Source organism: Oreochromis aureus, linkage group 14 (assembly GCF_013358895.1).
Source record: "Oreochromis aureus strain Israel breed Guangdong linkage group 14, ZZ_aureus, whole genome shotgun sequence".
In the NCBI taxonomy this organism is placed as follows: Eukaryota; Metazoa; Chordata; class Actinopteri; order Cichliformes; family Cichlidae; genus Oreochromis; species Oreochromis aureus.
In genome coordinates this window covers 23890590-23916360 of record NC_052955.1, presented here as the reverse complement: position 1 = coordinate 23916360, position 25771 = coordinate 23890590, and the positions used below count along the sequence as shown (strand labels likewise).

The following is a 25771-nucleotide window of genomic DNA, read 5'->3' as shown; positions in this document are numbered from 1 at the left end:
CCGAAGGTTGGACGGTCCTGATCCTCAAGGACCCTCAGAAAGGACCGGTCCCATCCAACTACCGACCAATAACCTGCCTCAGCACTACATGGAAGCTCCTGTCAGGCATCAGATCGGCTAAGATGAACAGGCACATGGGTCAATACATGAGCGGAGCACAGAAAGGGATTGGCAAGAATACCAGAGGTGCAAAACACCAGCTACTGGTAGACAGAACAGTCAGCCGAGACTGCAGGACCAGACTGACCAACCTGTGCTCTGTCTGGATTGATTACAAGAAGGCCTATGACTCAATGCCCCACAGCTGGATGCTGGAATGCCTAGAATTGTACAAGATCAACAGGACCCTAAGAGCCTTCATCAGGAACTCAATGGGTTCATATATATATATATATATATATATATATATATATATATATATATATATATATATATATATATATATATATATATATATATATATATATATATATATATATATATATATATATATATATATATATATATATATATATATATATATTTTTACTTATTTTGGAATAAGGCAGGCATGACAATGATGTGTAACAAATGAAGGGATGGGAATACTTTCCTGATACACTGTAAGAGTGCTTTACATTTATTGTGCACTGAAATAACTGAACCAAAACAATTTCCATTTAGAATATAAGAAAAATTGAAAAATAGATGTACATAACAGAGTAACGGAGATGAACTATAGTAAAGTTGGAGGAGAAGGCAGCCTCTGTCCTCTTCAGCATTATTGCTAATGATTACCTGTATCTGAATGTGAGTGGGCTCCACCATCTCTGTGAAACCCTCTCCAGTTTGTTTCCTCTGCTGTCCTGTCCTGAAAGTCTAATTCAGAAGGGAACTCTGGGAACAGGGTCCACCAAGCCCACCAGCTCCTCCAAGGAATAGATAGATGAAGATGAGGAGTTGAGCTTCACCTGCTGAAGACTCTCTCCTTCAGCCCCAACAGTGTTGCATGACTAAAAGATGCCTCTTTGACTTTAACTGCCTCTATATCTGAACCCAGGCCTGTAACAACCACCACCAGAAAGGCAGGAACACCTGAAAATTAGAAAGGTATATTCTTAGGCGGGAAACATGTTGTTTGCTCACAAATCCTTATGATTGTGTAAATTCATCAAAATCCCTCACCTGCTGTGGGATTACCATCAACTCTGGCCAGACCCGGGTGTGTCTCACTGGTTACAATTGCAAAATAATACAGGAAGTCTACACCACTGTCACCTGATGGTGTAGATCAAAAGACAAATCAATTTAAAAAAATGTTGTTGTTTTTTTTTTAATTAAATCTCATACCACAGTAAAACTGCAGTTGAAGTGAAAATGAATATCTGCCAGGTGATCTGCTTGATGTACTCGATATTATCTCTTTTACCTATGACATTGAACGTAAGATGCCCATCGCTCTTGGCTTGCAGTTTCCATTGGCCAGGCTGTAAAGGAGGAAACAGACTGATGCGGTACAGTCCCTGAAATTGCTGTATCACTGCTAGGGGACCTTCTTCATTCAACAGAGACTGACTTTGGTCTGAGAAGAGAAGCATAAACAGCTGGGTTTATTTTACCCTCAAATCAAAGAAAAAAAAACCTTAAAGAATGATCTTTGCAAGGTAACACTTTAAAGTATGTGTGATACATCTAGGGTGTAATTCCCCTGTAACTAAACTGAATTTCAGTGTAGTGTAAATACCTTTTAATATTTGCATGTAAATATAATTATACTGCTATTTAAAAGAAAATATGCTGAAATTCAATTTAATTACAGGGAAATTGCACCCTGTACATGATATTTCACGCAAATGAAAAGTATGTTACAAAGTGCAGTGTCGTGATGGAAAAAAAGCTAACCCTGACTTCATAGCTGTTGTTAATATGGTGTGAAAATTACCTGATGGACTGGTAAGAATACACTCCGTCATAGTGCCAGAGACATGTAGGGTAACACTTTTTACCGAGCTGTCAACTCTAAATGTATGAACGGACATCAAGTCTTTGTGACTTTCCACATGGAGGAGGGTCACCTGAGGTAGGAGAAGAAAAATAGGTTCTGATACGTAATGAAGGGTAATTATAAGTGATATCATTATGAAATTAAAGGTATAAAAGAGAAATTAGTAGGCTTGCTGGAGAAGAAACTAAAAAAAATAGATATTAGAAATATACTTTGTGATATAATCTTTTATAAAATCTGACACATTTCTGCTCGACAAAAAGTTGCAGCTCACATAGACTGCTTGATTAAAAAAGATTTACATATGCTAACTGTCATGTAGAAAAGGAAATTGTATTGTTTTTTTCAACGCTTTATAAGCAGCAGTTGCCACGTTTGTTCTCTGTGAAAATTAGAGCATTGGGTCAACAGAAAATTTCATATTTAATTGAAACTTTCTAATATTAAATGGTTGATGAATTATGAAGGTGGGAAATTAAGACCACTAGAATGAGTGAAGTTAACATCTACTGTGAGCTTCAGTTCCTTAAATAACTTGCTAAATTAGTTTGGAGTGAATTTCCAGTAAAGAATCTTATTTTGGCACCTTGTCAGCTGCTGTGTTGTCCTCCACTATTGTGGAGACCCTGTGTATGTCAGAGTTGGTGGTGAATATTGTTAATCCTCCTGACAGGGAGGACAGTGAAGAGTAGAGATTAAAACGATCAGGAGATAAAGGTTCTCTGCTTCTCCTCTTCCTCCTCATTAACCTGCCTCGGCTCTCTTTGGTGTAGTTGGGATCTTCAGTAAGGAGAAAAGTCACCTGTAGGGAGAATCAGCATGATGAGGAGAGAAGAGAGGTGAGGTGCTGTCCTTGTTGATGCCCCCTTTGGCGCCCAAGTAGCGGCTGCTGTCTAGAATACCTCCATGACTGCATTTGCCTGAAAAACAACAACAACATATTTACAGCTTTGTAGACTGAAAATTATTTGAAAAGGAAAAGTCTTTAAAATATTCTAAAAACCAAATGTGTTTATTTATTGTGTTTTCGTAACACTTTGTCTGCAGGTGGCTGAGGTTTACCCTGAGGTTTTGGAGGAAAAGTGCTGAAATATCCAGTGGTGAGCAGCTGAGAGTTTTCCTGTGTGGTTTTCAGTCTTGGCAGAAGGTTGTTTCGACAGGTGGTGCTGAAGCACTCCATACAGGTAGGTGTGTCTTCTGAAAGCAGAAATGATGAAGGCTTTAGTTTTTACATTTAAACTTTTTTTGTTATGTAATAATGAATATATTATATTGACATATGTACAGCCAGGTTTTCAAAAACATTGGGAGCCTGTGTTAAATGCATGACCAATAGAAATAATAGCTGATTTCCACTGAACAATTTAAAGACACATTTGAAAGAATGTTAAACATTAGTTTGGCTGGTCGTTAATTAGTAAAGATGGGGAGTGCTTTATGAGACTTGGTGGGTCAATAGTTAAATAATGTGGATAATTATACGTGTGTGTTTGTGTGTGTGTGTATATACAGTGGCTTGCAAAAGTATTCGGCCCCCTTGAACTTTTCCACATTTTGTCACATTACAGCCACAAACATGAATCAATTTTATTGGAATTCCACGTGAAAGACCAATACAAAGTGGTGTACACGTGAGAAGTGGAACGAAAATCATACATGATTCCAAACATTTTTTACAAATAAATAACTGAAAAGCGGGGTGTGCGTAATTATTCAGCCCCCTGAGTCAATACTTTGTAGAACCACCTTTTGCTGCAATTCCAGCTGCCAGTCTTTTAGGGTATGTCTCTACCAGCTTTGCACATCTACAGACTGAAATTCTTACCCATTCTTCTTTGCAAAACAGCTCCACAACTGCCCTGTGACGGCCTCAGAGGTTGTCTAAGCGAATATTGGGAGCAACAACACCATGAAGTCCAAAGAACACACCAGATAGGTCAGGGATAAAGTTATTGAGAAATTTAAAGCAGGCTTAGGCTACAAAAAGATTTCCCAAGCCTTGAACATCCCACGGAGCACTGTTCAAGCCATCATTCAGAAATGGAAGGAGTATGGCACGACTGTAAACCTACCAAGACAAGGCCGTCCACCTAAACTCACAGGCCGAACAAGGAGAGCGCTGATCAGAAATGCAGCCAAGAGGCCCATGGTGACTCTGGACGAGCTGCAGAGATCTACAGCTCAGGTGGGGAAATCTGTCCATAGGACAACTATTAGTCGTGCACTGCACAAAGTTGGCCTTTGTGGAAGAGTGGCAAGAAGAAAGCCATTGTTAACAGAAAACCATAAGAAGTCCCGTTTGCAGTTTGCCACAAGCCATGTGGGGACACAGCAAACATGTGGAAGAAGGTGCTCTGGTCAGATGACCAAATGGAACTTTTGGCCAAAATGCAAAACGCTATGTGTGGCGGAAAGTTAACACTGCACAACACTCTGAACACACCATCCCCACTGTCAAATATGGTGGTGGCAGCATCATGTTCTGGGGGTGCTTCTCTTCAGCAGGGACAGGGAAGCTGGTCAGAGTTGATGGGAAGATGGATGGAGCCAAATACAGGGCAATCTTGGAAGAAAACCTCTTGGAGTCTGCAAAAGACTTGAGACTGGGGCGGAGGTTCACCTTCCAGCAGGACAACGACCCTAAACATAAAGCCAGGGCAACAATGTAATGGTTTAAAACAAAACATATCCATGTGTTAGAATGGCCCAGTCAAAGTCCAGATCTAAATCCAATCGAGAATCTGTGGCAAGATCTGAAAACTGCTGTTCACAAACACTGTCCATCTAATCTGACTGAGCTGGAGCTGTTTTGCAAAGAAGAATGGGCAAGAATTTCAGTCTGTAGATGTGCAAAGCTGGTAGAGACATACCCTAAAAGACTGGCAGCTGGAATTGCAGCAAAAGGTGGTTCTACAAAGTATTGACTCAGGGGGCTGAATAATTACGCACAATCCACTTTGCAGTTATTTATTTGTAAAACATGTTTGGAATCATGTATGATTTTTGCTCCACTTCTCACGTGTACACCACTTTGTATTGGTCTTTCACGTGGAATTCCAATCAAATTGATTCATGTTTGTGGCTGTAATGTGACAAAATGTGGAAAAGTTCAAGGGGGCCAAATACTTTTGCAAGCCACTGTATACACACTGAGTGACACATTGAGTTTTGAAAAAAAAAACAACACATTATATAAATATTATATTCTTTTAAATGAAACATTATGCACCCTGCCTTCCTTGGTGCTCCAGCTACTACTTTATTTTTTACATCACTTCCATTTTCCTGCTAAACTAAATACTGACATCATTGCTCTGGTCCAATCATTTTCTTTATTTTGTTGAGTCAGTCAGCCTCTGCTCTGCCTAGTTTAAATCTCAGCACTCAGTCATTTTGCCTTTCAGATTCTTGTTCATGAAACCCACTTCCTTTTCATCTCTGCCTCCCCCTTGTCAATAATAGCCCCACCCAAGCCTCCGTCTTCATCTTCACTCTCATTGTCCTAATTTCTATCATTGCTGGGACTCCATTCTGCTACAAGTCTGATTACAAAATAGCATAATAATTGAATTGTTAAATAATAACTGAATGATCTCTACTTGATGAAATAAATACTATACAGTAACATATTAAAACAGATTAGACCACAATAGAATGGCATCTGAAGAAGCAGCAAAATCGGTAGTAGGAAAACTGTGGAAGAGCTGTAACTTTAACATGTGAAGCTATGCAGTATGATGAAATGATGCAAAATGAAAAAAATCTGTAAAGCTGGTACCTCAATAACTAGTCTTGTCAAGAGGTCCTTTACAATAATGTGTAGATACAACTAAATTTGTTTTTTGTGATTAAATGGGCCTGTAATGTTACATTCATGAATCACCTTTAGCTACAGGCACGGCTGGCTCCTCTGGCTGAAGCAGGTGGAGGTAAATAGAACTCTGGCCCATCTCCACCCAGTTACTGTGGCTGTAGAAGTCCTGACAGAGCAGATGTTCAAAACAGAAACATAGCCATAACATTTCACTTCATGAAATATCTCTAAGGTTAAGCTAAGCCTCCCTCTCTTATTAAAATTCAGTTCTGTGTGGCAGATTACCTGCAGTGAATGAAATAGCTGACCCAGGCTATGACGGGCACTTTGGTACTCTTTGGCCCGCACTGAGAGCACGGTGTGGGTCCAGAACCGTCGTAGCATGACTGTGGCACTTTCAATATGCTCTGAATCAAAGTGGTAAACTGGGTCAGACCTTGTGGAGCTCCGGAAGTCCGTGGCTGCATTGGACTTCACCACCTCTCCCACAGCTCTCCAAAATCCACGGCTCAGTCTGATCTGCAGTCGTTAAACCAGGACTTTTATCATTATTTGAAAGAAATGCAATACATCTGTGTTCAAATATCACCATAGGGAGAAAGAGTTATTCAGTTAAATTTGCATACTTTCTTAAAGTGGTAATTCAAACACTTCATGAATCACTGATGCTGCGTTACTCAGTAAATCTCCTGACTGCAAACATGACCTCACCTCCTCTTTATCATGGTTTCCATGGTGTTTTTTTAGTCCGCTCAGAGTCTCCAGGGTAACATTTAGAATGGCCCGCTCTGTAATGTACTGGTGAGTGTGTGAGTCCCAGGACAGAGTCAGCACTCTAGACCAAAAGTCAGGGAGGAAACCCACGCACGGTGAAGCCAGGAGAAGACGGTAAGGGAGGGTAAACAGGTGCACCTGCCTCCTCCAGATTCCTCTGTGCTGTGACATTGTGCTCTGGAGGAAAGAGTGAGCAGGCCACGTCCTACCTGCATGAAATAAAAACTAAATGTCATTTGCCTGATATCACTCTTGTTAAGCTTCATGATTATTTTTTTTTAACTGAAAGGATTTGAGCTGACCCGACTTCTATTGTTCAGTAAAGTTTTGTGCTAATTTGATCAAGCTGTGCCACTCAACCATGAGTACTATTCTGTCATCACCCGCTTCTTACCACCACCTCCGACAGCTCCTCTCAGATTTTTCTCAGCCTTGCCTGTACAGAGCCTCCTATTGTTTTGGTTTTTTTCATCTTAATTCAGATACATTCTTTGGGATTGTTCTCACAGTCTGTGCTTTCACGAGGAGAGAGTGCAACAAAGCACAAGGCCGATAAAAACAACCTGTTCCTTTTACCATGTCATGGTCTCAATTAAAACTCTCCTCCTTTCACAGGATTGATTCAAAGACAGTCATTCACTTTAACATTTCACAAAGCAAAAACTTTGGTAGCGTTGGTCAGTTTAAGCAATTGCTTGCCATTTACCAACACAACTAATCTATTTTTAACACTTTAGCCTAATACGTTAACTGACTCTAGTGCAAAAATGAGCACTAGATGAGCATGAAGTATGAGTTACTTCATGCCATACTGGTTATTTTTATTAGCTTCCACATTAGCAGACAAATGCAGATATTTCTTTAGAGCTGTAGTCAGAACCAAAGAACTTGGTAAAAACAGTCTCACCTCAGTTCATCCTGTATGTCTAGCTCTGTAGATCTGTTTGATCACGCAGCACAGCATCAAGAGTACAGAGAAACGCCACAACACAGGCTTGTCAGTGGTGAAGCAAATCACAACATTTCCGTCTTTGAAACAAAATAACAAAGTCTTCACATTTGTGCATCCTTGAGCTCTTGTCTCTTATTTGCTCCTCAGGGATATAGAAACCCTCCCACCCCCTACAAAAAAAACAGGACCTGAATGTTAGAGGCACTTTCTTCAGATGAGAGTTTAGGTGATACTGCATAGTCTTGGGTGTGCTTCTTAGCTTTAGGGGTGCACTGTGGAGCAAAAGATATCTCGTCATAGCTCTCCATTGCCCCTCCTTATCTCCCCATTAAAGCACGGTGCATTGATTCACCACAATAGGGCTGAATATATTACCAGTCAGGGTGTTCAACTAAGGCCTACCCCAACCCCCTCTTTGCCATGTATCACACTCTGTGTTCCTCACAAAACCAAAAAAAAAGCACTTTGCAAAGGCGTTGCAAAGAGGGGAATCAGTTGCTAGACAACTCCAAAGAAAGTGTTGAGCTTGCAGGAGTGAACCGTGGTTAGGGTTATATAGAATACAGGATGTCTCTGCTTTGTGTTTTTGTTGTTGTTTTCTTATGGTGTTTTGTTTTGCCTTTTTTGGCATTTTAATTATTACAATTAATTATTACAATTGAAAGAGAAACACGAGATGCAACGGTTGTTTTGTTGCTGTGTCTCACTCTCCTGCCCTGACAAACCAAAACACACCCAAGAGGAAATTTTAGTGTGTTATAGAAAGTGATCAGTGGGAGGCTTTGCCAAGGAGCTGCAATTCTAATGAAGGACAGGTGCATTGTACATGGTTCCATGAAGGCACTTATAGCAAGAAAGAGGCTAAACAATTCTGCTAACTTTTGCAATTTACCAGAAGAGTGCTGAGGTTGTTGAGGGTAAGGTTACTGTTTCCTGTTCACCTGCAGTAACGTAATCTAGTTCACCACACTGACATTTCTGTCTGTCACCTAAAGCAAGTGTTACAAAAGCTTCTTTCTGTACTGAACAGTACAGTTTGTGTCTTATTATTTTTATAATTCATGTAACTGGAGAGTCTTCTTCACAGACAAAGTTTAATATTGGAGTTCCACAGGGTTCAGTGCTTGAACCAATTCTGTTTACATGCTTCCCTTATGCTGGGCATACACTGTGCGATTTTTTTCAGTCGCCTTATTCAGCTTCTGCTCAAACTGTATGATTGACTCGCAGGGGTTATAAGTTCGCAGGTCACGATCCAGGGTCTCACACTATACAGCCTGATGCTCTGATGCGACCTGAGTGCTCACACTGTGCGTCCATAAAATGAAGGTTATAACAGAAAATCTGTCGCTCGCTCTCCCTCTCTGTCTTTCACTCACACTGACACACACACCACCACCATCAACTTTGCTAAATTGCTAATGAAAAACATTGATCAGGCAGCTGTGATTGAGCAGCAGTGTAAATCCAACTATTTTCACGGTTGTTGTGGTTGTGATAATTTTGTGAGGCCACATCGAAAAGGCTCGGATGAGCTTTCCAAAGTTCTACAAGTGCCTCCATCGCTTGTGTCCAGATCACACGCTGCACTGCTGTGCTACTCCGTCTTTTTCACCGACGTTTATGTGTTTGCGCGTACGCAGTGTGAGCGGCTGCGGTGACACCCTCACGACGGTTTGAAATCCTCCTAACCAAGCGATCGGGCATACCGATTGTTATAAACAGTGTTATAAACAGGGATTTGGGGGACTGACCCTGGAACATTATTGCTGTACCTGAGAAACAAACATATAACAGGAGGGTTAAAGCGCTGGCTGTTTATAAACTGCGTTTGAAGATGTATTAAGAACGCTGTATAAAAACTCTTTAAGAATTTAATCTTAAATGCAGATGTTTGTATTTCAAAATGCTTGTCTTGTATGGTGCTCTTTGGTCTTCAAATACTAGATCAGACTATTTTAACAACTGTGGCGGAAGTGCTATACATTCCTAGAGTAAGTAATGTATAATAATAATAATAATAAAAAAAATTTAAGGTCCACCCACTCGACTCTGACAGGATCTCACTGAAGGGTTCCCACGGATACAGGAAAGTGTTTCAGTTTGGTATAGAGAACTGGCGTGGGGGCATTTAAGCCACATTTCACACACTGAAGAACGAAAGTACTTTGAGGAGACATCTATCTTTCTTTTCAAAGGTAGGCATTTCTCTGAAAACCATTCCTGCACACTGAAGGCGTTGCGTGTTTTGTGGAAAAATTCTGAAAAATGAAAAAACGGGCTGTAAAAAAATAATACAAATAAAAACTGAAATACAGATTCGATCTGTGATCACCCTGCCTTCACATGACTTATTCTCAAATATTCACCTGCTCTGCTGGTTTTGATCAGTGTGTGTTTTGATCACATGGAGGAACTATGTGATGGCATGAAGACATCATCTTGACCAAATGATGTTGTTCTAACACATTTTAAAAAATGATTTTTATGTTATCGATACTGACATCTTAAGGATTTTTAACAGCAGTCTTAGTTCAGGTGTTGTGCCACCCTGTTTCAAACATGCTGTTGTACAGCCTATACTTAAAAAAAATGATCTTGAATGCTCTGTCCTCTTAAATTTCAGGCCTATTTCAAAGCTTCCTTTCCTGTCAAAATTTTTTGAAAAAGATTGTATTCGTTTAGCTGCAATCTTTTTTTAAATGGACACTGTCACGGCTGCGGGGGGCAGACGTGTGGTGAGTGAGAGACAGGATCCAGATGCAGGCACTGGCTTGGATGTGAGCGAGCTTTTATTAACACAACGGTGGCACAAACAGAAACATGGCGAGCAAAAACAAAACCTAAAGGTGACCTACACTGGGAGTGACTAACAGAACGAACCTGAACGGATGACTCTAGGAGGAACACGCATGGAAGTAACACAGACGGACTAGCAACTAACACAAGTGAACACGCACAATAAATACACAGAAGAGAATGAGGAAACTATACACAGGCGGGAGGCACAGCTGATTGTGATTGACAAGACGAGGAGGGGGAAACGCAAACTGAACATACTGGCATAAGACAGATCTTCACAATAAAACAGGAAACTCAAAACACACGCGAAGACACCGACTCAGAGACGCGGGCTTTACACAGAGGGGATACACAGGTAGGGATCACACAGAACAGGGGGAGCACGGACTTAACACTAGGAGAACAAATAACAAAACCTAAACCAGAAATAATCATCATCATCATCATCATCATCATCATCATCATCGGACGGCTAAAGAATCAGGATATAATTATAATCAAAACAGTATCACCAAAGAATAAGAACTAATCCATAATGCAAAGATAAACCAAAACCTAAGGAACTCAAAATGCTGGGTCGAACCGACCCAGGACCGTGACAGTACCCCCCCCTCAAGGGCTGGCTCCAGACAGCCCAACAGAAACACAAAAACCGACCAAAAAACAGAAAACAACCCGACCAGGGCGGGCGGCGGGGGTCCAGGACGGAGGGACAGAGTCCAAAAACAAACCAAAAACCCCGATGGTCAAGGAAAACAGATACAGAAACAGTTCAGGGGGCCAACCCGGAGGCCGACAGTGTAGGAGGCCAAAACAGTTCAGTTCCGGAGGCCGACCGTGCGAAAGGCAGCGGAGGCGGGGCAGATCCGGAGGCCGGCCGCGTGAACGGCAACGGCGATGACGGCCAAACAGTTCCGGGGGGCGGCCGTGCGGACGGCAACGGCAGGCAAACAGTTCTGGGGGCCGCCCGCGCGCATGGCGGCGGCGGCGGCAGAGCAAGTCCGGAGGCCGGCCACGCGGAAGGCAGTGGCGGCGTTCAGGTGGTCGTCCACGCGGAAGGCGGGGGCGGCTACGGAAGTCCGGAGGCTGGCCACGGTGGTGATGATGCCCAACAAGCGGCCTGACAAATGACCGATGATGTCGAGGCGGCCGTTTGGGACCTGAAGGTGGCGTGATCCCTGCAGCACCAGACGAGGCCGAGGCAGAGGCTGGACCGGACGAGGCTGCTGCAGGACCAGGCGTGGATGATGAAGCTGCTGCTGGCGGCGCTGAAGCAGAAGATGAGGAGGCTGCTGCAGGCGGCGTGGATGAAGCTGCAGTCGGCGAGGATGATGAAGCAGGAACCTGGCTAGGTTCTCCTGAACCTCCAGCGGACGAGGCAGAGGGCTGGACCGGTGAAGGCGAAGCAGAGGCTGGACCAGACGACGGCGAAGCCGAGGCTGGACCAGACGACGCCGAGGCTGAGGCTGGACCAGGCGAAGCCGAGGCTGGACCAGGCGAAGCCGAGGCTGGACCAGGCGAAGCCGACGCTGGACCAGGCGAAGCCGACGCTGGACCAGGCGAAGCCGACGCTGGACCAGGCGAAGCCGATGCTGGACCAGGCGAAGCTGATGAAGCTGATGCGGAGGCTAGGCCAGACGACGGTGAAGCAGAAGCTGGACCAGGCGACGGCGTGGGTGAAGCTGAAGCCGCTGCTGCAGGCAGTGTGGATGAAGCTGGTGGTGGAGCGGCTGGTGGCCGGACGGGCCCCTCAGGTCCTCCAGCTGACGAGGCAGGAAGCTCGCTAGGTTCTCCTGAACCTCCAGCTGACGAGTCCCGGGGCCGGACGGGCTCCTCTGGCCCTCCAGCCGACGAGGCAGGAGCAGACGCTGAAGCCGGGCCAGACGAGGCTGTTGCAGGCGACGCTGGAGCTGATGCGGGAGCTGGACCAGACGAGGACGAGGCAGCCGAAGCGGGAGCTGGACCAGACGAGGACGAGGCAGCCGTAGCCGGAGCTGGACCAGACGAGGACGAGGCAGCCGTAGCCGGAGCTGGACCAGACGAGGACGAGGCAGCCGTAGCCGGAGCTGGACCAGACGAGGACGAGGCAGCCGAAGCCGGAGCTGGACCAGACGAGGGCGAGGCAGCCGAAGCCGGAGCTGGACCAGGTGAAGCTGAGACGGAGGCTGGACCAGACGAGGGCGGAGATGAAGCTGGGCCAGACGAGGGCAGAGATGAAGCTGGGCCAGACGAGGGCAGAGATGAAGCTAATGCAGAGGCTGGGTCAAACGAAGCTGATGACGCTGAAGAGGAGGCCACTGCAGGCGACGCCGAAGCCGATGAGGCTGGACCAGGCGAAGCTGAAGCGGGAGCTGGACCGGGCGTCGCTGCAGACGAAGACACCGAGGCTGGACCAGGCGACGGCGAGGGTGGAGCTGAAGCAGAGGCCGGGCCAGGCGGAGCAGAGGCAGAGGCCGGGCCAGGCGGAGCAGAGGCAGAGGCCGGGCCAGGCAATGCAGAGGCAGAGGCCGGGCCAGGCAACGCAGAGGCAGAGGCCGGGCCAGGCAACGCAGAGGCAGAGGCCGGGCCAGGCAACGCAGAGGCAGAGGCCGGGCCAGGCAACGCAGAGGCAGAGGCCGGGCCAGGCAACGCTGCAGCTGGCGGAGATGAAGGGGCTGCTGCAGCTGGCGAGGATGAAGGGGCTGCTGCAGCTGGCGAGGATGAAGGGGCTGCTGCAGCTGGCGAGGATGAAGGGGCTGCTGCAGCTGGCGAGGATGAAGCTGCTGCAGACGGCTGGACGGGCTCCTCGGGCCCTCCAGCTGACGGTGCAGAAGGCTGGACGGGCTCCTCGGGCCCTCCAGCTGACGAGGCAGGAAGCTGGACGGGCTCCTCGGGCCCTCCAGCTGACGAGTCTTGGGGCTGGACGGGCTCCTCGGGCCCCCCAGCAGACGAGGCAGGTGGCTGGACGGGCTCCTCGGGCCCCCCAGCAGACGAGGCAGTTGGCCGGACGGTGGCTGGTGGCTGGAACAGAACCAGCAGGCTCACGGGCCTCTGGCAGGGACGGAACAGAACCAGCAGGCTCACGGGCCTCTGGCAGGGACGGAACAGAACCAGCAGGCTCACGGGCCTCTGGCAGGGACGGAACAGAACCAGCAGGCTCACGGGCCTCTGGCAGGGACGGAACAGAACCAGCAGGCGCACGGGCCTCTGGCCGGGACGAAACAAAACCAGCAGGCGCACGGGCCTCTGGCCGGGACGAAACAAAACCAGCAGGCACGGAGGCCTCTGGCCGGGACGAAACAAAACCAGCAGGCGCACAGGCCTCTGGCCGGGACGAAACAAAACCAGCAGGCGCACAGGCCTCTGGCAAACACAGAGCAGACTGCAGCTGGGCAGAGCACTGATCCTGCTCAGGCAGCGACAGCCAGGTGCAGTCCTTAGCTGGGTTCTTAGCCTCCAGGGGTCCAGAGTGGGCTGAGGGCTGTAACTCAGCCTCTGGGGAGGCCCTGGAGAGAGTAACCGTCTCTAAAGCAGCTAAGGTCTCAGGAAGTACAGTCTTATTGGCAACAGTAGCAGGTGAGCCAGGGAAAACGCCGTTATGCTCATCGGCTGCGTAGAAAACGGCCCCTGAATAAACTGTCGCTAAGTCCGAGGAAACAGAAAAAGCGTCTTTTCCACTCACCACAGCCGGCATATCTGAAGTCCCAACATCCGGCTGTGGGGTGACGCGCCGGCGGCGCAGTCGTCGCTTCCTGCTCGAAGTCAGCTCCGACGGGCCGGGTAACTCCACATCCGGCGGTGCGGGTCGCACATCCTCCGTCGAGCTGAGCAGGCGGTCGGTAGCGGCTGGGTGAAGGTGGAGCTCGTTCACAATGAAATTCTGAAAGAGCGGGTGAAGTGAAGAGAGCAACCAGGGGAGACCGGAGACCAGACGCTGTAGCCGGTGAGCTATAGCTTGGCGCAGTTCACTCCCCTCAAAAGTGAGCCAAAGGTTGATCAGTTTCTCCACGGAGTAAATTATATCACCGCGGAGCTCCTCGGAAGAATCCAGTGCCGCTGGATCCATAGTGGCTAGTCCATACTGTCACGGCTGCGGGGGGCAGACGTGTGGTGAGTGAGAGACAGGATCCAGACGCAGGCACTGGCTTGGATGTGAGCGAGCTTTTATTAACACAACGGTGGCACAAACAGAAACATGGCGAGCAAAAACAAAACCTAAAGGTGACCTACACTGGGAGTGACTAACAGAACGAACCTGAACGGATGACTCTAGGAGGAACACGCATGGAAGTAACACAGACGGACTAGCAACTAACACAAGTGAACACGCACAATAAATACACAGAAGAGAATGAGGAAACTATACACAGGCGGGAGGCACAGCTGATTGTGATTGACAAGACGAGGAGGGGGAAACGCAAACTGAACATACTGGCATAAGACAGATCTTCACAATAAAACAGGAAACTCAAAACACACGCGAAGACACCGACTCAGAGACGCGGGCTTTACACAGAGGGGATACACAGGTAGGGATCACACAGAACAGGGGGAGCACGGACTTAACACTAGGAGAACAAATAACAAAACCTAAACCAGAAATAATAATCATCATCGTCATCATCATCATCAGACGGCTAAAGAATCAGGATATAATTATAATCAAAACAGTATCACCAAAGAATAAGAACTAATCCATAATGCAAAGATAAACCAAAACCTAAGGAACTCAAAATGCTGGGTCGAACCGACCCAGGACCGTGACAGGACACGGTGTTCTTGAGAGGTTTCAGTCTGGTTTTAAAGCTCTTGGCAGCACTGAAACTGCACTTTAAAAAGTTTTTAAGGATCTCTTATTAGCCACTGACTCAGGAGACTCGGCTATGCTTTTGCTTTTGAATCTAACAGCTGCCTTTAATACTGTTGACCACAGCATCTTGATCTCACGATTGGAGCATTGCAGCATCAAGGGCGTTCAGTTAGAGTGGTTCAGGTCATACCTATCTGACAGGACTTTCTCTGTGAGCTTTGGAGATTTTATCTCTTCCTCAGCTCCCTGTAACCCACATAATTTCCTTAGGGATTAATAAAGTATTCTGATTCTCATTCTGATTACTTGTGGTGTTACCCAGGGCCAATTTTATTCTCTATTTATATGCTGCCTCGAGGTCTAATTTTTAGAAAATAAAACATTTGTTTCCATTCATGCGCTGATGACACTCGGATCTGCCCCACTTCAGTGTGTGGGTGAAGTTAAAGCCTGGATGGCCCCTAAATTCCTTAACTTTAATGAGAACAAAACCAAAATGATAATTTTTGGGCCAAGTGGCAATCCCAGCACCTCTCATTTTAACCTGCACAGTCTTGAGCCTTTTATTAAGTTATTAAGTTATTAATTTGGGGGTTATATTTGACAGCAATTTTACCTTTGAAAAACAGATTAGCTCAGTTGTACAGCGGTCTATTTTCAAACTGAGGCTTTTATCTAAGGTAAAATCATTTTTATCTTTTAAAAACTTTGAAAGCCCCTGCATCCCGTTCAAGATGGCGGCTTGAAGTAAGGTTGTACCAGAGAGTGCTAGCACGCCAGTTCACTGATTTTACACTGATAACCCGCAGTTAAAGCTGCAACACGGATACTAACTATTTGTAAGTCTGGGATGAGCATCAGCAACTACTTTTTGAAACAGTCCGACAACATGCCGCGAAGGAAAGCTGCAGTGTCTGACGCCGCAGAGGGCTCCAACCTACCTACAGAGCGGAGAAGCTAACGAGGGGACGAGTATGGGAGCTGACGCGGAGTTGGTTATTAGATCGGAACCAGCGATCCGCAAGGTGATTCGGGAAGTAACTGCGAACCTCACTAAAGTTATTGAAGATAAACTTGGACCAGTCTCTCTGCTTTTACAAGTGCAAGGAAAGCAGCTGGAGCACCATGAGGCAAGGATAAAGGAAGCAGAGGCCCCGATCTCGGTTTTGGAGGACGCCACCAATCCAGCACTGGATAAGTTCCAGTCGCTGGAGAAACGGGTAAAGGAGCTCGCGGAGTGCGTTGATGATTTGGAAAATAGAGGGAGGAGGAAAAATATCCGTATCATCGGTCTCCCGGAGGACGCAGAAGGTAGCAATCCTATCAGTTTTTTTGAGTCCTGGCTGCCTGAGCTTCTCAATATCAGACGAGATCGGGCGTGCTCAGGGTGGTATGGCCGTAGAGCTTCTCAATATCAAAACAAAAGCTGGTCGAGTTAAAGTGGAAAGAGCGCACCGCACAGTAGCGCAAGCCCCGTCCTCTGGACAGAGAGCACGTCCTGCATTGGTGAGGTTGCACAATTATCAAGACAAACAGCGGACCATGAACGCAGCATGGGCGATGAGTAGGAATAACCAGCCCTTGAAGCACGGGAACGCCACAGTGATGATTTTCCAGGATTACTCAACCGCGGTTGTACGTAAACGGAAAAGTTTTGACGAGGTAAAGAAGCGCCTTAGGTCCATTTGAGCTGACTATAGGCAGATTTACTCCGCTTTGCTTAAGGTGACCCATCGCGGATCCACTAAAATCTTCAGAGATGCAGTTTAGGTAGAATGCTTCATCGAGTCGCTGGACTTAACCCCTGCGGCTGATGACGAGTGAGAGCTGATTTCTCTTCCTGTTTTTCGGACGTTACATACATGGAGCTCCACTATCATTACCGTTCGCTATGAGGTCGACTAGAATCATTCTGCGGAACATTTGTGGTATGTTGTGAGTGTTGCTAGAACTCCTGGGGTGTTTTTCTTTTGGGCAGGGAAGTATCTTCTGCTGTTAGGAAACCTCTACACTCGAGCTCCTCCATTTCAGGAGGGGAACAGTGGGTTCTTCTTATTTTTGTTTTGTTTTGGTAATGTTTAGTATTGTTTGTTTAGCTTGGTATTTGTTTACCTGTTTTGTTTTGGCCCAGCTCTGTTTTTATGTTTACATGAATTACTGTCAATATTTAATCTTAGGAAGATGTGTAGAATACTCCAGACACTATCTGAATAATAAAAGACCAGCATGTCAACAGTGAACATATGCACCTGGAATGTGAATGGTATCCATACGCCTGTTAAGCGAAGAAAGGTCTTGAATTATCTCAGGAGTGAGCAAGTCCACATTGCTTTATTACAGGAGACACATTTGAACCCTGTGGAACATGCTAAACTAGCGCAGGGGGGATTTGGGCAAGTTTCTTTTTCATCCTTTACATCAAGGAGCAGTGGTACAGTTATATTAATTAGGAAAAACCTACCATTCACACCTCTTGATTGTATAAGGGATACTGAGGGCCGTTTTGTTATAGTGAAAGGTGTTTTATACGGAGAGGAAATTGCCATTATGAATATTTACTGTCCCCCTGGTCACCCGGGAGACTTTTTGATTACAGCCTTCACAAAATTTGTGGACTTAAATGTTAAAAACTCATTCATTGGAGGGGACTTTAACTGTCATTTTAATCCAATTTTGGATAAATCTCCTCAGGGTAAACTGTCTCTTTCACCTCAAGCCAAGACCCTCGTTACCTTATGTAGGGAACTGGATTATGTCGACGTGTGGAGGTCACAGCATCCTGCAAATAAGGAATTTACCTTTTTCTCTAAAGTACATACTTGTTATACAAGAATTGACTACTTCTTTGTCCCAAACCTTATTTTGCCATCAGTTACGTTTAGCTCAATTGGTAATATAGTTATATCAGACCATGCAGCAGTTTTCCTTCATTGTAATGTCAGGAATCCGGCCCCCCAGGATAGACATTGGCACTTTGACACCTCTTTTCAGTACGATCTTGGATTGACAGGCTACCTCACAGAGGAACTTGGACAGTTCTTGTTAATTAATACACCCTCCACCAAAATGTACATGGTAAACAGTTTTTTGACAACATCAGTATTAATAATATATTTAGAAAATTCTATGAAGACCTTTATGAACCGCAAATTCAGACAAATACAGCAGACCTATTAGATGTATTTTTTGCCCCTCTTAATCTTCCCAGGGTGTCTGAAGACCAGAACCTCAAATTGGATTTTCCCATATCAAAACAGGAAGTATTAGATGCCATTAAAGAGCTGAAGGCTGGCAAAGTAGCGGGACCAGAAGGACTATGTGCCGAGTTTTATAAAGAATTCAGAGAAATTTTAGCTGGCCCGCTGTTGAATATGTATAATGACTCCTTTAAAAAGGGTCTCTAGCCCAATTCTCTAAGTTCCTTTAACATCACGTGCAGCCGAAATCTCTGCTTTTGTCACTCCTGACCATTTTCTGCAGTACACTGTCATGCCTTTCGGGTTGCACAACGCCCCCGCCACATTTCAACGGCTCATGAACATTGTGCTGGGAAGCGTTCGCAAGTGTGAAGTGTATCTAGATGATATTGTCGTCTACTCAGACACCTGGTCAGAGCATATGGAAACACTTGCTGATGTGTTCCATCGTTTGGAAAGGGCATCCCTTACCCTCAACCTTGCCAAGTGTGATTTTGGTAAAGCCATGGTGACATATTTGGGGAAACAGGTGGGTCAGGGCCAAGTGCACCCTATCTTGGCCAAAATCCAGGCCATACTGGACTTTCCTGCCCCTCGTACTAGGCGTGAGCTCCGCCGTTTTCTCGGCATGGTGGGCTACTACCGGGGTTTCTGTCGAAATTTCGCAGAAGTGGTCGCACCCCTCACTAGCCTCACCAGTGTGTTGAAACCTTTTGTGTGGTCCTCTGCGTGTCAGAGTGCTTTCCTGGCTGTTAAAACTCTCCTGTGCAGTGCGCCAGTGCTGGCTGCCCCTGATTTTGCACACCCTTTTAAATTAGAGGTAGATGCCAGTGCAGACGGAGCAGGTGCTGTATTGCTACAGGAAGACCGACATGGTGTGGATCACCCAATCGGCTATTTCTCAAAGAAATTCAATGTCCACCAGCGAAGGTATAGCACGATTGAAAAAGAGGCCCTTTCTCTGCTGTTTGCATTGCAGCATTTTGAGGTGTATGTCGGTTCCAGCCCCTCGCCTGTGATCGTCTATACCGACCACAATCCCCTGGTGTTCCTAATGCGTATGCAGAACTCGAACCAAAGGCTTATGAGATGGTCTCTCCTGGTGCAAGATTTCAACTTGGAAATCCGCCATAAAAAGGGTACAGAGAATGTGTTAGCGGATGCCCTATCCCGTGTTTTCCTGTAAACGTAACTGTCAAAACATCTACAAAGGAGATGTCTTTGATTTTGGGAAGGGGGGTGTTACGGCTGTGGCCATAAGATCTCTGTGTGGGCTGTTTTGTTCTGTCTCTTTACTGTGCTTAAGGCTCTTTGCAGGTCCCTCCCTTAATGAAGAGTAGTGAGCAGCTGATTGGACTGTGGAACACGTGACCGCGTTCAAAAAGCCGTTCTGACAGCTCCCGCCGGGAAGAGAGAGAGAGAAGTGAGCAAGCAGTTTGACAGCCGACGCGGTCCTGGCCCTGGTTTCCAGCCTATACTTTTGCTGTGTGTTTGTGTGAGCGTGCTCTGTGAGAGCCGCTCCTAGTGTATTAACTTAGTGCCTAGGCACCCCTAGGCTGAAGCGGAAGGGGTGAGCCGCCTTTTTCTTTGGAACAGTTTTCTCCTGTTTTCCGGGTTAGGGAGCGAGGGTTAGTATTGTCATTTGTTTGTTTTGTTTCTTTCTTAGGGTTTAGTTAGTTTTCTTTGGTGGGACTTAGCTGGTTTTGTTTATTATTTTGGCCTGGGTTCACCCTGGAGCTATGCTTCATTACCTTTAATAAAATCATCTTTTTTTTACGCACAACTGGTTTTGGATGTTTGGCTTGGGAACCAGGGCGGGTATCTGTCTCTCTCTCCTCCAACCTTTATGTGCGTCCCTACATGCCTAGACTAGGGGCGTAACAAAAGCCAATATATGTCTTATACTTAAAAAGGGTAAGCTACCTGAAAATTGTGCCCCCTACAGGCCAATCTCTTTGTTGAATGTGGATCTGAAAATCCTCTCCAAGATATTAGCAAAACGTTTGGAACTTTTACTCCCCTCGCTTATTAATGAGAACCAAACGGGTTTCATTAAAGGGCGCAATTCATATAATAACATGCGTAGGTTGTTGAATATGATCCAGCTCTTCCAACAAAAATCTCTACCTGGGGCGGTAATTTCCCTTGATTCCGAGAAGGCATTTGACCGTGTTGAATGGTCGTACCTGTTTTTTGCACTACACCAATTCGGTTTCAGTAGAAACTTTATAAACTGGATTAAGCTACTTTATAACAATCCCTGCTCTGCAGTCCTGACAAACAGGGTGCGGTCCTCCAACTTCCGGATACAGAGGGGAACCAGACAAGGCTGCCCTCTCTCCCCTTTGCTCTTTGCCTTAGCCATAGAGCCATTGGCAGAAGCAGTACGAGTTCAGGCGGATATACATGGTCTATCTGTAGGACAAAGACAGCATAAGATTATTCTGTATGCTGTACTTGTTGTGCTGACTCAGCCGGAAACATCAATCCCCTCTCTGGTTGAAACTATTAATAAGTTTAGTGAAATCTCAGGCTATAAAATTAATTTTAATAAATCAGAAGGGATGCCATTGGGCAGTCTGAAACAAAAACCACGGGCCCCTTCTCCATTTCCCTTCACTTGGTCCCCACAGGGCTTTACGTATCTAGGGATTAGGGTCACGCCCGCCTTTGAACAGATGTATAAAAGTAACTTTACCCCCCTATTTGAGCAGGTCAAACTAGATCTGGAGAGATGGAAGTCCTTACCATTATCCTGGCTCGGTCGTATCGCTCTTCTGAAAATGAACATTCTACCCAGGCTACTTTACCCAATACAGATGGTTCCGACTCTTTTCCCACATAAAATTATTCAAACTCTAAATGGTTGGTTTAGCTCCTTTGTTTGGGCAGGGATGAAACCTCGTCTTAAAATATCCACGTTATGTCTTCCATCCTCAAAAGGGGGCCTTGATCTCCCAGATATAAGGAAGTATCAGCTGAGCACTCATATGCGTATAGCTGCCGACTGGGTACAACAGCCTTCTCCTGTCTGGTTGGATATTGAGTGCTCTATGTCTAACTTCCCTCTGAAAAGTTTGCTTTTTGTGGGGAAACTTAAGACCTTAACGATGGTCTGTAGCAACCCACTCACATTAGCTACTGTTAAAGCTTGGCGAATGGTTCAAAAACTAGAAGGAAGGTCTCACTTAACATCTCTTTTCACTCCCCTATCCGATTATCCTCTTTTTTTGCCTGGGACCACTGACCCTGGCTTTCGGAAATGGGCTGCGAATGGTATTTCTACCTTTTCTGACTTAATGGACGGGTCTAATCTTATGTCCTTTAACCAGCTAATCAATAAATACAACATTCATAGGCATGACTTTTTTAGATATTTACAAGTGAGGGACCATATACAAAGGGCTACAACGATACGAAAATCAGGGGGAAGTTTGGAAATCAGCTCTATGCGCTGTTAACATTCTGTGCAAGGAAATGTGTCCTCTTGAACTGGATCACAGACACGGCCCCATCTAAAACTCAATGGCACCGGACGGTATTGGAATATGTGTCATTCTTAACATGTAGGCTACATAGTAGGGACAAAAAGTTTCATAAAATATGGGACCCATTTATGGCGTATGTTGGTCTGGATATCTCTGCTATTTTCTCATGGGCCTTGGTATAATGCAAGCAGATCACTGCTATTTTACATATATGTATTGTTAATCGTATCTTATAATTAAAATGTCTGGATTTTCTATTTATTTCTTTGTATTCATGAGCCGGGTTGTTTGTTTGTCTGTTTTGTTTTGTTTGTTTTGTTTTGTTCTATTATGTTGGTTTTGTCTTGTTTAATTTTGGTGTAAGTGTAAAGTTTAAAATTCAATAAACACACAGTTACAAAAAAAACTTTGAAAGGGTGAGTCATGCTTTCATTACATCCTAGTTGGACTGCTGTTACTCCTTATATGTTGGAGTTATCCAGATCTCCCTTGTAAGACCGCAGTTGGTCCAAAATGCCGCAGCTCGTCTTCTGACACGAACCAAAAGACGTGAACATATTTCCCTGGTGCTTGCCTCTCTTCACTGGCTCCCTGTTCACTTTGGAGTTGATTTTAAAATTTTATTGTTGACTTATAAAACCCTGAATGGAAAGGCTCCTGGGTATTTGTCTGACCTCTTGCAGCCTTATGCGCCTATTAGATCAAATGATCTTCTGCCTTTATCCATACCAAGGTTGAGGCTGGTTCACAGAGGCAATCGAGCGTTTGGGGTCGTACTGCCTAAACTGTGGAATAATCTAGACAGGCTCCTACAGTGTTAAAACACATTTGTATTCACTGGCTTTTAACACAGCATGACAGTTATTTGGTGTTTATTTGTTGTTTGGTACTAATATTATAAGTTTTTTGGTATTAGTTATTTTTTATTTTTGTACAGCACTTTGGTCAACGTTGTTGTTGAAATCAAATGTGCAGTATAAATAAATAAACGATAACGAAACTATTATGGTTTGATCGAGAAGGTAATCAGGATGTCAGTGGGACAGTTTGAACTCTTGTTAGAGATGGGACAGTGATGTGTCGGTCGCGAACGAAACGACTCTTAGAGCCGGCACTTTGAAGTGAACGACGCGCCGTGGTTTTTTTCTTTCTTTCTCTCACCTTCTCTCTTGCACTTTTTTTCGCTTCACTCCACCTGTGAGCAGTAGCGGTTTTAGATACGGGCGACACGGGCGGTTGCCCGGGGCGGCATCGTGATGGGGCGGCATCACGGGCATCGGCAAAAAAAAAAAAAAAAAAATGCTCAGACTCATGCTGCCCCGACGGCAGCCAGCGCATATTGGGAATGTCATAGGCACCGATCGGTTTTCTATCGCCCATTGCTGGGAGTAAGGCGCCCTCCGTTTGCAAGGTGCGCCTGCTGCTGCGGCACAGGGAGGAGAGGGCGGGCGGCGGGGATTCTCTGGCTGGCTGGAGCAGCATCTAATAACCAACTCGCAAAATAAAACAAAATAAAAACAGAACAACAAACACGAAAACACCGGACATTATGATACAGACTTATAATTTGCACCGATGTTTTTCGAAATTCTATACACGAAAACTGAGCGCGAGAGCCCTCGGTGCGCCTGCTCGCTGCTGAAGTCAAAGTAAACTTTATTGTCATACAGTCCAGTATAGAGAGACGAGACGACGAGGCTCCAGTTACAGCAGTGCAAATAAACGAACAATAAATATAGTAGAGTAAGAAAATAAATATACACTTTAGGACTCGGGTTAAAGGGATCAATAATTTAAAATTTATAATTTACAGTTTGATGATTTAAAGTCTCACACATAACCCGTCGAAAGGGAGGGAGACCTGCTGCTTCCAAATAGAGCACATTTCATTCATAATGTTGTAAATCCAAGCCCATTATGTATTCCTGATTTGAATCCTGGGTTGTGTGAAATCCCAGAAATAAACCCTAGACAAAGTTAATCTGTGAACTAAGGTGTAGGTCTATTAGGTTATGTTGTGGTGATCCTCTGGTTGAGGGATGGGTGTTCATACTGGAGTGCAAAATTAAAACCAATGGAAGATGGACAAGAAAAGTTCAAAGCCATCAGGTGCTCAGTTTAGAAAAAAAGAAAAAAGAAGAGGAGGAGAAACGAACAAATGATACAGGTAAACAGATGTGTCATTGGATAATGGCAGGTCATCCTGAAACAATCAGAATCAGAATACTTTATTAATCCCTAAGGAAATAATGTGGGTTACAGTTGCCCCAAGAAGAAATGGTAAAAATAGTAACAGTAACAGACGAAACTCCAAACAATACATTATGTTACAGATTTTAATATTAATTAGTCATTGTCAATTGTTGATTTGTCCTGTTCTCATTGTATGACGAATTATGATGGCTGTTTGGTAGCCGTTTGCATACTATGCATACTCTCTCTCTCTCTTAATATATGTGTGTGTGGACAACAGTTTTATGTTAAATCCTTAACATGTTTTTGTGTGTGTGTGTGTGTGTGTGTGTGTGGGGGCGCCAGAGGAGTGTTCGCCCAGGGCGCCAAACAGGCTAGGACCTCCACTGCCTGTGAGCTTTGTGCTTGTGCTGAGCAGAGGCGGGAGGGGGGGGCGGTAGTTACACTCGCAGTAGCACAGGAACAGAGCCAGAGGGAAAGACAGAGAAAGAGAGCCAGGGACAACAACGTCACATTAGAAAGGTATAGTAATCATCAGTGTTGGGACTAACGCGTTATTAAGTAATGCGTTACAGTAACTACGTTATTATTGTGGTAACGAGCATGGTAACTAGTTATTATGCCAAAACCAGGAACGCGTTACTCTACTGGGATTTAGAAAGGCTCATTATTCGTTACTTCGTGTGGTGGCTATCGCGGAGCTTCCACAGATTCAATAACATTAGCCAGTGTTGCCAACTTAGCGACTTTGTCGCTATATTTAGCGAGTTTTCAGACACCCTAGCGACTTTTTTTCTATAAAAAGTCGCTAAAAGACGAAAGCGAAAGCAGATCGCTTTTACTCTCAACAAGCAGCGGGTGCTGTCAGTTGCTTCTTTTACTCTTTTACTCTTATGCTGTTTTGTGGATCACAAGGTTTAAAACTACACACAAACACAAAGTAACTCCACCAGAGTGCCTATTTCGTGTCACTTTTGCCGGTCCAAGCCCGGGTAAAGGAGCAGGGTTGGAATTGTGACATTAAAAAAACAATAATTGCTAAAAGAAATTTAATTTGTAGTTCTAAATAAACTCTAAATGCATTTAGGACGTTTTTTACTCACTTTATGTCTCTTCCACGATGTTATTTCTCTCTCCAACAACATAGGTTACAAATATATTAGCGTGACCAATTATGCAAATTAGGTTATGACGTCATTTAGCGACTTCTAGCGACTTTTAGGACAGCCAATAGCGATTTTCCTTACTGAGGAGTTGGCAACACTGACATTAGCAAGTGGTGGAGGCCAGCAGGTGGATGAAGGAAAAGGGAGGCAACAGGAGAGACCCGAAGTGGCCGCCTGTCCGAGTGTCAGGTGAACTGAACTTCAGGTAAGAAGTTATGACCTGCAGTCTATCTGGGTCAGATATAAACCAAGTTTAGGTGGAGTTTATTTTCGTTATGCTGACTTTTTCGTACTGCGTGCTAGCTAGCATGACGGAGTTTCTATACAGCTGTGTGGGTGCTATGTTACTGATGTTGAACTTTATTTTGTTCATACGGTTAATTATTAGAGTTGCCAACCGTCCTGTAAAAACAGAATCGTCTGGTATTCAGAGAAAATATTACGCGTTTCGTATTGAGGTGAAAAGGAACAGTTTGTCCCGGACTTTAGCTACAATAAAAAAGACACAAAGCTGGAGTTATTCTGTGTTTACGCTGCAGCTGCCTCTTCTCTCATTCTCTCCCCTCTCTCTCCTGTTTCTACTTCAATCATGAAACTGATCAATGATCAGCT

General features: G+C 45.1%; 1 protein-coding gene across 2 annotated transcripts in view; it reads right to left on the bottom strand.

Annotated features, from left to right (window-relative positions):
* Positions 1–7861, bottom strand: part of LOC120443608 (von Willebrand factor A domain-containing protein 7-like) — a 42764-nt gene extending 34903 nt beyond the window's left edge. For both annotated transcript variants that reach the window (XR_005615525.1, XM_039622537.1), the window contains exons 1-2: positions 7480–7861; positions 6510–6781 (exon numbers count right to left, since the gene is read on the bottom strand). Coding sequence is in view for 1 of the 2 variants with exons in the window: in XM_039622537.1 (XP_039478471.1) it covers positions 6510–6743 (234 nt within the window). In the remaining variant the exon portion in view is untranslated. The remainder of the gene's footprint in view (positions 1–6509; positions 6782–7479) is intronic.
* Between the last annotated feature and the right edge of the window lie 17910 nt (positions 7862–25771).